The sequence below is a fragment of the Gasterosteus aculeatus genome, chromosome 7 (genome assembly GCF_964276395.1).
Source record: "Gasterosteus aculeatus chromosome 7, fGasAcu3.hap1.1, whole genome shotgun sequence".
In the NCBI taxonomy this organism is placed as follows: domain Eukaryota; kingdom Metazoa; phylum Chordata; class Actinopteri; order Perciformes; family Gasterosteidae; genus Gasterosteus; species Gasterosteus aculeatus.
This window is the reverse complement of record NC_135694.1, coordinates 6,616,147-6,629,314: the sequence shown is the minus strand read 5'-3', so window position 1 is coordinate 6,629,314 and position 13,168 is coordinate 6,616,147. Positions and strand designations below refer to the sequence as shown.

General features: G+C 46.5%; 2 protein-coding genes across 2 annotated transcripts; both read left to right on the top strand.

Annotated features, from left to right (window-relative positions):
* The first annotated feature begins 2,224 nt into the window (after positions 1-2,224).
* On the top strand, positions 2,225-6,501 carry tyrp1a (tyrosinase-related protein 1a). Its single transcript, XM_040180433.2, has 7 exons — positions 2,225-3,098; positions 3,499-3,821; positions 4,370-4,574; positions 4,708-4,875; positions 4,987-5,166; positions 5,270-5,416; positions 5,535-6,501. Exons 1-7 carry the CDS (start codon positions 2,744-2,746, stop codon positions 5,720-5,722), a joined length of 1,566 nt encoding a protein of 521 aa, XP_040036367.1. The 5' UTR covers positions 2,225-2,743; the 3' UTR covers positions 5,723-6,501.
* Positions 6,502-7,052: 551 nt separating this feature from the next.
* lurap1l (leucine rich adaptor protein 1 like) lies at positions 7,053-10,452 on the top strand. Its single transcript, XM_040180434.2, has 2 exons — positions 7,053-7,505; positions 8,963-10,452. The coding sequence occupies exons 1-2, from the start codon at positions 7,293-7,295 to the stop codon at positions 9,344-9,346; spliced, it is 597 nt and encodes a 198-aa protein (XP_040036368.2). The 5' UTR covers positions 7,053-7,292; the 3' UTR covers positions 9,347-10,452.
* Positions 10,453-13,168: the final 2,716 nt, after the last annotated feature.

The window sequence follows — 13,168 nt, the reverse complement described above, 5'->3', positions numbered from 1 at the left end:
AAACTTCCGATAGACTTTATCAGTAAATGAATGGCTCCCCAACGCAAACGTGACTGTGAACACACTGCAGTGCATTTTCCGAGTAATTGCTCTTTGAAATATTTAATACCCACTGAAAAATCATACACAATGTATTGACGGCCAGCATAAGGCTCTATGGTCCAAATAATTGATCATTAGAACTGTTAACGTTCAACCCTCGACATTTTAAAAAGAATCGTGGAAAACTAGACCTAGTTTCCAGTCAAATAGTGTCAATAGTGATGTTTAAATGAACATAATGCCAATGGCGAGCAAATGAGTCTCCTGCTAATTCTCAAGAGGAACATGGGAACCGCACAAACATGAGGAATGTGGCTGCATTGTTCGAGTACTTCATGAGAATGAGCTTAGCGCGAGCTTTGTGTAATCCTCGCCTTCACGCCCCAATTATGAAACGATACATGCAACCGGAATAATGATAGGCAACGTGAAACACATGTGACTTGGTCCGGAATCTTTGCCTTTCATTGTGAAGGATCACATTGGAAAAAGACTCCCCTCGCCCTGCAAAACTGCTGTTTTGTTATGGGGGGGGGGATTGTTTGCCTGAGGGATACATTTAAATATCAATAATTTTGGTTCCAAGTTTACAAGTAACAAATTAATCCTGACACTATCTGGTTCATCCTATTTCCCCCTAGAGGGTGGGGGGGGGGGGGGGGGGTCACAAGATAGATGGAGGGAATTGTGAGAAAATAAGGAAAAAGCAAAGTTCTGCTTCATATTCTGCTGAAATAAGCATTCATCCCTTTGAGACTTTGAGTGAACAGTTATTTCCATCCATGCAAATACTATCACTATTTGGGGAAACCTTTAACACCTCATAGACATACGGACCACGGCCCCATCCAAACACACAAGTCCGAAAAGGAACGGAAACCTCTGGTTTCATCTTAAACAATGCCTTTGGCCATTTTTATGTTTTTTCTTTCTATATATAAAATAGATATTTAGTACTGCATTGTTGTTGAGCTGCCATTATGGATTTCTAAGTGGCTCGTCTATGTTCTGTAAGGATCCCTCCTTATCGGCCGCCTCACTTGTTACCAAAAAAAGTCTGGTTTTGAAGTGTTCAAACTGCGCGGTGTCCTCTCTGCGACCTGGTGTGAAGGATGGGATGAGTGTGAGAGTTTGGAGTTTGAAAAAGAAAAAGGCCTCGCTGATCTTGCCCCGGATAAACGACTCGCTGCTGTTGGCTTAAGGTTTTGTCAACAATAGCAGCCTATCGTGGGAAAAATAACACCGATGATGTCACTTCTCAGGATTGTTTTAAAGGTGAAGAATGGACAACATAGTTTGGAATTTGATGAGTAGAGTTGGTCAGGCATGAAGGGTCTAATGATGCAATCATGTCATGATGGAGTTATCATAATTGCTGGTTCCTGTCAGAGGTGATCAAATTTACCTTCAAGTTGTCGTTTTGATAACTCTCACATGTCTCACGCTGAAGGGCCTAAACACTAAACATGGATGCCTTGTGGCAGCCAACTCTACTACTCTCTCGTCCATCGTGGTATGGATTTGCATCGCAGAGATTGGAGGATCCATTGCTGGAGTTTATCAAATACTAGGGACTAAAAGTCAGCATGTGTCTGACTCTGCTGCATCAAAAATGACCCATTTCTTGACATGAAATCTTCTAACTTAATGGAAGAAAAAAATCGGTGTGCCTCATAAACATTTGGGAATGTTTCATTTAAAAATGTGGCTGCTTTGACAACTATTATTATATAATATTATTATATAATTATATATATTCCCAACAGGAAAAAATATGTATTTAAAAGCTTTATTTTAAATAAGATTCACGTAACATCTTTTCATTGTTGCACATTTCTACAAGGTGGCTTTGTGGAGTAAATGGCCTCATGGCTGCACGTCTCACATGCTCATGGCAGCACAAGCAGCCCTGAGGTGGAGGAGAGGAGGTGTTGGAGAGAAAGAAAGGACTTCTAAAGTCAGTATGACATAAGTTGTAATCACCCGCCCAAACACATGAACCTCTGAAACTTTTCAAGATTAGATTAGGGTATCTTATTGCCCTGGAGGAAAGCACAATCACGACATTCAAAGTGACCCATTTATGGCTATTTTATTGGTTTGTCTATTTGGTGTTCAATTGTGGAGAAACTTTTAGTTTAGGCTTTAAATGAAAATTGATTATAAAGAAGTGTTGTGTCTAGGCTACTAGGCTATTTCATAACACATCCCTTTCCATATGGGAGTCACCAAGGCCCGCTCAAAATGAGGCACAGATATTAAAGTTCATATATGTTAATTAATCATACTTTTTGTCTTTATATGACACAATTTACAAACTAAACTCCCGCCAATTTCGGCAACATTTAGGAAACCTTAGAGGTCCAGTGAGTTTTTCATCAGGGGCCAGACTACCTTCTCTCACCCCATGCCCAGGAGGAAATATGCTGCTGTGTGATGGCATCACGCGGGGGGAAATCTGGTCATGCGCTAATCTGGTATTTAAGGTTCACATTTCACTGGTTTGGGGTGAGTGGAAGCACAGGCCTGGGCGCGTTGCAGGGGACGTTTGATGAATGTTGTGTTGCAAGTGATTCAGATTCATTTGGGATAACGTTGGTCAAAGAGCATACTTGCACTTAAGTGAAACGGAATCGGCCGTGCGTAAAGTCTGCGTAAAGTCTGACCACAGTTTGTGTTTTTTGGGCGGGCTGGGGGGGAAATGTGGCGCTGCTGTTGTTTGGTGCTGGTGGGCGCGGTGCTCGTGAGCGCTCAGTTCCCCAGAGAGTGCGTGACACCCGAGGGACTGCGGTCTGGACAGTGCTGCCCGGCGCCCTCTGGGCTCCCCGGCGACCCGTGCGGCTTGAGCGCGGGCCGCGGCCAATGCGTGTCCGTGGCGGCGGACGCGCGCCCCCACGGTCCGCAGTACCCGCACGACGGACGCGACGACCGCGAACGGTGGCCGGTGCGTTACTTCAACCGCACCTGCCAGTGCAACGGCAACTTCAGCGGCTATAACTGCGGTCGCTGCAGGCACGGCTGGACGGGGGCCAACTGCGACCTGCGCGTTCCTGTCGGTGAGTGCGCAAATATCGTTTTATAAATTACGGGAGAGCATATCTAGCAAATAGAAAGCTGGTGGGATTATGTATTATTGCTCAGTGGCACTTATGTACAGAGAAAAATGAACTGTTTTTGACTAATTTATTGCCAATTTGGCCATTTTACAAGGCAAGGGAGGTTTATTTTACCGTAATGAATTCCCATTATTGTGCTATGAAACAAGCTGAACGTATTTGAAACAGCTAGGGCGCTGAAAATTAGAAAAGGGCATTTGATTGAAAAAAAAAAAAGGAAACGCTCGGAACTGCGTCTTACACGCATTTCTCTACTTTTTTCCCCACTCGCAAAAAAAAATCCCCAATTAACGCATGACCAGCTGCGTTAATCCACTTTCCCTCCTCCATAATCCCCCAGTAAGAAGAAACGTGATGCAGCTCAGCGCGGATGAGAAGCGGGCGTTCATCAGCGCGCTGGACCAGGCCAAGCGCACCGTGCACCCCGACCTGGTGATCGCCACGCGGCGCTACACGGAGATCTTCGGGCCCGACGGGAACACCGTGCAGTTCGAGAACGTCACCATCTACAATTACTTCGTGTGGACACACTACTTCTCGGTCAGCAAGACGTTCCTGGGTGCCGGGCAGGCCAGTTTCGGGGGGGTGGACTTCTCCCACGAGGGGCCCGGTTTCGTCACATGGCACCGGTTCCACCTGTTGCAGCTCGAGCGCGACATGCAGGTACGAGACGGTGGAGAGGGTGACGATCGGAGTGATGGGGACGACTTAATGACTAAATGCACCTGTTTTTTGTTCATCATATTTGCCTTTTATTTAACTAAAATCAAGACTTATTTGCAAAAAGGTTGTGGAAAAGCAATTTCATCCGCCAACGGAAATATTTTCTATCCAGAAACTTTTCTTTAGTTTCTTAATCCATCATCTTATTGCTTTGCTTCCCCAGTAGTTGCATGCTACTTTTCATTGTTTCAACATATTGTATACTTCTTGTTAAATTATCAAAGAACCAAAAAATGTCATCAAAAAGGCTTTTCAACAGAAGCAATATTCAGATGAATTTGTGCATTGTAAACAGACGCTGTCATCAACAGCCTTTAGTGTTGGTGAAGGTGAAACCAGGCGTTTCCTGTGCGTTGAGTCCATGACAAAATGTGACACTAAACATTCATTGTCACGTTCGCTGGATACACATTGCCAACAACATGATCAAAAGAAGCCTCAAATTCACCAACTAACAAGGCCGTGCTACGTGTTCTGTGAACAACCAGGACATGCTGCAAGACCCCTCGTTCGCGCTGCCCTACTGGAACTTTGCTATCGGTGGGAGCACCTGTGACATCTGCACGGACGACCTAATGGGAGCCAGGAGCAGCTTTGACATGAATTCCCTCAGCAGCAACTCCCTCTTCGCCCAGTGGAGGGTCATATGCGAGAGCGTAGAGGACTACGACACACTGGGAACCATCTGCAACAGTAAGACTTGTTGTTTCCCCCTCCCGCCCCAGGTGGCAAATGCTCATATATGCTGTTGTTAAAGTGGCCTTTGTTTGAGGTGACCGTGCAGAGAAATGGCTGCAGTGTACCTCTGGTCTGTGTCTTCTCCCAGGCTCTGAGACGTCTCCCATCAGAAGGAACCCGGCAGGGAACGTCAACAGGCCGATGGTCCAGCGTCTCCCAGAGCCCCAGGATGTGGCAGACTGTCTGCAGGTCAACACTTTTGACACACCGCCCTATTACTCCACCTCCTCCGAAAGCTTCCGAAACACAATCGAAGGTGAGCGACTGCAAACGCTGCGTCAAACTGTCTTTTCTCTTTGTCATTTTTTACAATGACATACAGTAAATTTTCTATGCATTTCCGTGAGTTCTCGTGTTTTTTCGGCAGGCTACAGCGCCCCCAAGGGGAACTACGACCCTGTTGTGAGGAGCCTCCATAATCTGGCTCACCTCTTCCTGAATGGGACGGGAGGACAGACTCACCTCTCTCCCAATGACCCCATCTTCGTCCTGCTGCACACTTACACTGACGCTATATTTGACGAGTGGTTGAGAAGACACAGTCCAGGTTCCTTTTTTTTAACACTTCCACTTTATAAAACCTGCTCATTGCACTGCTTTTACACATAGCTTGGGCATCTAATCTGCTAACTTTTAGTATTTCTCGACAGATTCCACTCTCTATCCTCAAGAAAACGCCCCCATTGGTCACAACAGAGGCTACAACATGGTGCCTTTCTGGCCACCAGTGACTAATGCCGAGATGTTTGTGACTGCCCCGGAAAATCTGGGTTACTCCTATGAAGCTGAATGGCCAGGTATCCCATCTGGGTGATTTCTATTACTCGCCCCATTTCCTGTGGGTGTGCCTTCGATATTGCTTTTTAAATGAATCCAGACGACCAAGATAATAATCACCCTCTTCTGTCTCTCCAGGTCAAGCTCTAACATTGACGGAGATCATCACCGTAGCGATAGTCGCCGCCCTCATGCTCGTCGCCGTCGTTTTCGCCGGCACCACGTGTGCCGTGCGTGCCAGGTCGCACAAGATGGAGGGCCACCAGCCTCTGCTCGGGGACCACTACCAGCGCTACGACGACGCCAAGAGCCAATCCGTGGTCTAAGTGCGCCATTTGAACATGAGCCTCTCCATCCTCTTTACTTTTCAAGTGACACAGCGTTGCGGTTTGTTGAAGCACAGAGGTGTCGTCACTCCAGAGCATGTGTAGATTTTTTTTAATGACACAGCGGTAAAATGTTGACTTTGCTCATGTGCATGTAGCTAATATGGTGGTGTTGCATTTTTCGTTACAGATAGAACAGATGTGCGGCACTCATTGAAGATGCATTTGTCATTGAAAATGTTAGATGTGTGCAGTTCTGATTGACAGTATAGTTTTGCAAAGATTCAGGGTTGGGAAAATTGGAATATGTTGTCAAATAAAAGAGACCGTGGCCAACTGAAATGTTGGTGTTATGACAGCAGGTGGTGCTGAACTTGTGCTGTCAGGATCAGCAATGCTGCCTCCTGTAGTTCCGATTTTAATAAGTGGATAAAGTGTAAAGAAGGTTGATTCTGACTGTTTTTTAACACATTATTAAGGAATACAGTGAAACAAATAAATTAAAACATAGAGGGGTACAAGTTCCACCATATTTGTAGACCATTTAATAAGTGAAGGAGAAATGCTTCTAAAACACTAGTAGGCTAAGGGAGGCATAACGCCCACAAAGGGGTGCAAGAGTTCAATTTCTAAAACTCTTCGTGTTGTTGGTAAAAGATATAATTTGAGGTGAGGAAGGATCGTATTTTAAAAGATGTGTTAAGATAAATTGATCAAAATTACCAGGTCAAATGTAACATTTGAAAGAAAAATGTCTATAAAGTTCTAATCCAATGGTTTTTCTGAATCGTATGCTCAAACCATACGCACCTTCTGTCTTTATTTTATCAAATCAATGCCGCACGGCCATTGGTGTTTTTGACGTTCATACTTTTGCCGCAATGTGTTTGGATCTATGTGAATGGCAAATGATTTAATTGTAATTCCACACAGTCGTGTCCGCCTTTCTCGGAGATTGACATTTAACATTGATGGACGCTGCAGAAACAACATATTCAAGAACGCATCGTCGTTCGTGGGATCTCACTTGCTTTACATGCATGCTTTTTACCTAATTTACCTGCATTGATCACCCACCTGGAAGCTTTTTACAGTAACACGTTAAAGTTAAAGTGCTCGCCCTGTAGGATTGAGGCTTGAGAACAAGTCTAGCCATTTCCCTTCCGGATGGACTCCTACATTTCAACACCTTAGGCCTTTAAAGCCTTTTTTTCACCTCGTGCCCGGTGTCGCTCCACCTGTCCGGTGTCAGGTTTCGGAGGATGCGCTGCTGTGGGAGGAGCCAACAGGGAGCACGTTGTCGTTAAACTTAACTCCCCATTGGTCCGCCGCTCGCATGGGGCGGTCCGCCGGCGCACCGGCGGGTCGACGGGAGAGTCAGCGCGAGGCGTCACCGTCCGCTCATTTCACGCCGTTCGCCTTCTAGAAGTAAAACCGCGGAGACCCAAAGCGCTCGTTACGACTTTTTTGAAACAACTCTTCCTCGGATGTCGTGCAACTTTTAGCGCGGCGCGCGCTTCAGTCCCCCCCCCCTCGACGCTCCCCAGTGGGGCTTCTCTGAGCGTCTGCAATGGAAGAGGATAACAACAGCGCCTTGCCAGATTTGAAGGATATAGAGACCAAATTGGGTCTTAAGGTCCCGGAGAGCCTGGTTCGTTCTCTTGCTGCGGGAAAGCATCCCGACCAGTCCGGCGCGCCGCATTCAGGGACCCGCAAAGCGTACGCTGACACCGCGGACCTGAAGAGACTGGAGGGCAAAATGTTGTTCCTAAAACAAGAAATGGTGAGCTGCTTTTGGTTTTCTGTCCTGTGCAATCAAGTTGTCAGTAACTTTACTTATAATTACAACCTGATTAGTTAAATAACAGTCGTCCCGAGTCTTGTTTTTGTCCTCAAACGCAACAGGAAATAAATCCTGACTGTATAATTAAACCAGCTAATTATGCATGGTTTAATGTCGGGTTAAGTCATGCTCTCTCTCTATACCTCCTAATGCTTTTCATTTTTTGTCCGCCTGAGCCAAAAGCAAATGCCCATGCCGGATGTAAATACAGTACTCAAATGGTTGTTAGATGCAAAGTTCAACCGATGGGCGCATGTTTCTCCATAACGTTAAAGCGGCATTCACACACGCGCACCGACGTCCGCAGAGCCAATTGTTCATTAACCCCCCTCAACTCAGGAAATACCCCCCACCTCCCCTCATTTTAAGTTTTGGTTAGGTCATGGAAGGTATTAGGATTCCTTAACAGATGGCCAAGTTGAATGAGCACACTGGCACCACCCCCCCTCCCCCTCCACCCCCCCCCCCCCCCCCCCCCCCCCCCCCTCCTCCGGAGAGTTTGTGTCGGTGGGCTGTCATTCATGAGGCAGAGACACAATTGTGACCTACAACACTGTCGCATGCTTTTCAGTACAATTTCATCTCTAATATAATTCGGCTGCTCTGTTTTGGTGTCCACACATCTGGGAGACACACACACACAGTGTGTGTAGCCACATTGGACGCTACTCGAGGGGCCGACCCACTGAAGCAGATGAACTATGTGCCGTGAAGAAAAAGGTTATGGTTCAGCTCGTGTTAGTTTCATATGATGGATTAAGCGAATTACTATCCAACGGGAACAAAAGGATTCAGCGCTGATTGTGTTTCCCAAACTGGTCCTGTGGGCCGCGACGCGCTGGTGCCTTCTTATTAACACGAGATCACTGCTTGGACTTCATCTGCTCGTCTCCAAAGTGTGTGTGTGTATTTTCATTCTGACCCACTGTTACTCACACAGGAATCCCTTTGATTGACCCCATATGCTGTCCTCCAACCCCCCCCCCCCCCCCCCCCGGTCAATGGCACGGTTTGTCATGGCAGGGTTTAAATCAATGGCCATACTGTGTAAAGTAGGCATATCTCTCCGAATCCTAGAGGAAAGCTGGTTTCCTGGATCTTTTACGGTGTCCTTTTTTCCGGAGCCACATACTTAAGTCTCGCCGATCACAACAAAGCCCGATAGTCTAAACATAATAGCACATAGTGTTCGGCCCATATGAGGGTATGAGAATGGCAACAATTGTCGAGGAAACGAGGGCTCATTAAGTAGATGAGCCAGAGCTTTATGTCAGATGATCTTCATCCGCATTCGGAGCCTAGTTGTTCTCAAGCTGTAGAAATGTAAATCATTTTGATCTGAGCACTGTACACACCCTCTATGACCTGACCCCCGGGTGCTGCTCTCCATCCCGCAGGCCCATCTACGAGCCATCGACGTGAAGCTGATGCAGCAGCTAATGTGCATCAACGAGGGCATCGAGTCCATCCGTTGGATGATCGAAGAGAAAGGGGGCGTGGCCAGCCAGGAGAGCAGCCTGTCGGGCAGCTCGTACAGCCTGTCGGACAGCCAGGACGGCACGTCGCTGCGGGGCAGCTTCAACAGCCTGAACGGCGGCAACAGCGACGGGCTGGACAGCGTGTCCGTGGGCAGCTACTTGGACACTCTGGAGGAGGACCTCTCGGACGACCCGTCACCCACAGACCTCGACCGCTTCGCCGATAAGACGGTCGGGGACGAGTTGGGCAAATCGCCGCTGAAACTGCGGGCCGAATCGGATGAATACTACTGCTTTGGATAGGGAGGCCACTGAGACTACTGAGATATGATGTGAAGAAAGATTTAACAATGTGTCCTTCGCTTTGACGCCGTAAACACCAGCATCATCACGGTGTGGTTTGGACACACCTCCTCAAACAGTTGCCACTTCATGTCCCAACATCTTAAGTTCTTTAAGTCTTAATATGTTATCATGCAGGTCAAATTATTTTTAAAAAGGGCTCTTATTATTATCCGATACCTCAGCAGTTTATTTTCACAGATGGGGGAAGCGCTTGGCAGACAGGGGCGGGAATAGGAGTAGCAGCATAAGCTGATTATCACGACGTCTTTATCTGTGAAAAATGTCAACGTGAGCTCTGTGTCGGGTCAACGCCAACAATCTGATCGAAGTGAAGGAGTAGATTAGGATTTAGGAGCCACTTGGGGAATTGCATCTCTCATGCGGAGTGATTCAAGTGTCTTTAACTATTTAAGGTGGTACGTTTAAGTGTTAACGCAAGTGCAATTTGATTCCATGCCAAATTCTGAGCTCCGCCTACTGTTAATGACAAAGCTTTTAATTATTTTATTTTTTACTGCGATGTTTTGACTGATGTAAGTTCCTTAACTCAAACACGGCCTGTTGATAAATAGTTTGAACGTACATGTACACTCAAGAGATTAGTAGCCCAGGTGCTGGACTGAAAACCAAAGCAATTTGAATGTCTTTGCGATCATTCAGGGCCGAGGCAAACCCCTGTTAATGCCCAATGGGATGCCACATGTGGGACACGCGTGGGTTTGCTCTGTGGGCACATTTTTAAGTCCCCAAAACAGGTTTGTTGTTTTAGCTTTAAGAGTCATGCTGATTTGTTATTTGTATTTTACACTGCCTGCAGTTTTGTTATCTTATGTTGTTTTGGTTGCTGTTCATTTTTGTTGTGGAAATGGTATAATAATGTGATTTTTTTTTTCTCTCACTCACACTGTAAGTCTTAAATGCAACGAAAGAAAACCCTGATGCACTAACTTGTTTCAATTTTTCTGGAATGAAGTTCACCGACCCCATTAGGGAACCTTAATGAGACATGACGTAAACATTGTGTTGCTTTTTCCTTGTTAATTAAATTAAGAATAGTCTCTTAATGGAATGGGATTGAGTGTAATGTGGCATGGTAAATTACCCTTATAGTTCACTTTGTCATTCTGTCACTTTTTTTTTTTCTAACCCCAAACCAGGAGGATGATTCTAATTCTGGCCAATGGTGGCTTTACCCTGAAAACTTCCCACGCTGCGAGCAGGGAGAAATGCCATTTAGGATGATATTCAGAATTACATGCCATGTGTCATAATATATGAGGGATCATGTTACTAAAACTCTGAGGAAAGCCACACTTTGGCTGAAGTTAATATAAAAAAATAACCCCCATCCAAAAGGAGACAATTGAATTTCCTGCCCTGCAGATGATACGATGGTTTGCTGAATTCTAATTTTATTTTTTTATCCATCTGTCTAGCTTCTTATCTTTCATGTGATTATTGGAGTTCCAGACGGGGTTAGACTACAGAGGGAAAGTCATTATAAGGAAGATGAGAAGTTGGGTCTCTTTGGCCGTGGGGGCGCAGCACTTTGTTTCCTCAGACCGGGTTCTGACTTGGCGCTGGAAACGCTCTCATTTCAAACTGGCATTGATGGGAGCGCGGATGTCTTCTGAATGCGTCGCACTCGCACTGCATGACATGTGACGCACAAAGTAACCAGATTGCACACAAAGGACACTTAGTGTTAGTTAGTTAGTTCCAGACAGATATAATCACTTTATCCGGGCACCTTAAGCGCACTTGTAACTTTGTCTCACACCGAAGTGCAAAGCAGCTTTATTTGGTTTTTCCCTTATCTCCAGCTCCCAGAGGCTTTGGCAGCCTTAAGCTCCCAGTCTCAGCAAACCGCACTGAGCGGCAGCATGACCTCCCTGTCAGCAATTCTATTAAAAAACTGTCCTAAACTGCTAAATGGAATATTAACTACTGTACCTGTGTCATGACACTTGAGTTAATATTCCTCGGAAGTGTGTATGTGTGTGGGGGATGTGGGGGGGGGCAGGCGAACTTGTGGCATTAAAATAATTGGACACAGAACAGGTTGTGCAAGTTTCGGCTCTGAGTCAAAATTCCTCCGAGCTACATGGTACGCTACACTTACACAGACGTTTCCTTTTGGGCCTTGCTCTGTCCTCACAAGTTGGCTTTTCTGGGGGGGGCGTTTGACACTGCCTAGTGAAGACAGGATTTCAGAAATTTAACCCTTTCTTGCGAATTCCCAGCTCAAACTGATTACACTTGAGATAAACCCCACCTTATCGTTCAAGTAAATTACTCAGTCAATCAACCAAATTCTTCTGTCAGCCACTGGGGTTGCGGGTTTCTGCGGGTGAATGACACCGAGGTCCTGTGCAAAGCAAACAACAGGGAAATCGGCCGAAGGGCCCTGAGTTAGGCAGCCCAGTTCTCCCAGTTCCTTTGCTTGAGCACAAATAATTACACGGGCGCACAGTCGGGACGGCGGCTTCCAGCAGGGATCCATTAAGAAATTAGACGCTGGGGTTTGGGTCTCGGCCACAAGATGAAGGGAAACCAATACTGGCTGGTATCTGGGAAACTGTCACCATGCTACCAAATGAGGTTACAGGATATGCGTTACAGGGGTTGATTCTGGGTGGTGGGGGGGGGGCGCAAGGGGGTGAAAAGAGATGGAGACACAGGCGCCCACCTGCAGCAGGAAGCCGCAGGTAGGAAGTAAACATCCAACATCCACTTGATTACTCGATTGTGCTTTCATGAGCTTTCCTTTCTCTGGGCGTCTGGACAGGTTTTAAAGTGCTGTTGGGTGTTCCAGCTCCAAACATCGGCGTTGTATTAAAGAGAGCGCACGTCTCGTGCATGACAAGGTGGACCTACGAAGGAGGCCCTGCGCGCTAGGAAGACATGCTAATGCTCGCGATGGATGTGGCACGTTAGACCGGCCACGTCGGCGTTATTACATTCCCAGACACAAGGAAGCTCCGCGTCTGGAGATTCACGAAGCCGTGGAAAACTTAATAAGGCCTGTCCCCATGGCATGAATATCTTGTTTCGTCGAGGAAAAACACTCCATGAATGTCAAGGTTGGCCCCAATGTTGTGCGTCTCACACAGGATTCTCCGCACTGCCGACGCGATGACAGTTTTGGCTTAAAACCCGAGCATATACCTTTTTTTTCTTTTTGATTGGATTATTACACACAAGTCATGTGTGTCCACCGCTCACGTCGGGGGAAAACATCCCTTCTGGAGAAAATAAAGCGACTTGACCGAAGTCCCCGGCTGGCCTTCTGCCAAGCGCTGGATCTGGGAGCCACTTCTCGGGTGGCTTGTTAAACTCTGGTTGCCCCTGGGAGCCACCGATCAACAAACGCCGAGGAGGTGACGCACCGCACGTCGGAGATAATATTACACGCTGACAATGGCCGCCTGGGCTGAGATTTAGAAAGAGCCCCCGTTGGAAGCTTCTGTAAACATTACACAGAAGGCCGGCCCGAGAAACATCTCGCTCACGCGAACTGGTCAGGCGACATTCCATTCATAACTTGTGAGGTTATTTTTAATGAGTATAAACAGAGTTTATTTATCAGATGTGGTTCTAGCTAATAAGAGTGCAAATCCCCCCATGAGACTTCTTTTTGGGGGAGTTTTTCCTTGAGAATTCGGTAATAAACTTTGTTTTGTTTATATTCCAGTGCCACAATTTGACATAACCCTTTTTTGCAGAATTCATGGTATGCCCGACAGAATGAACGGCAGGATATTCGTTTAAACAACACAA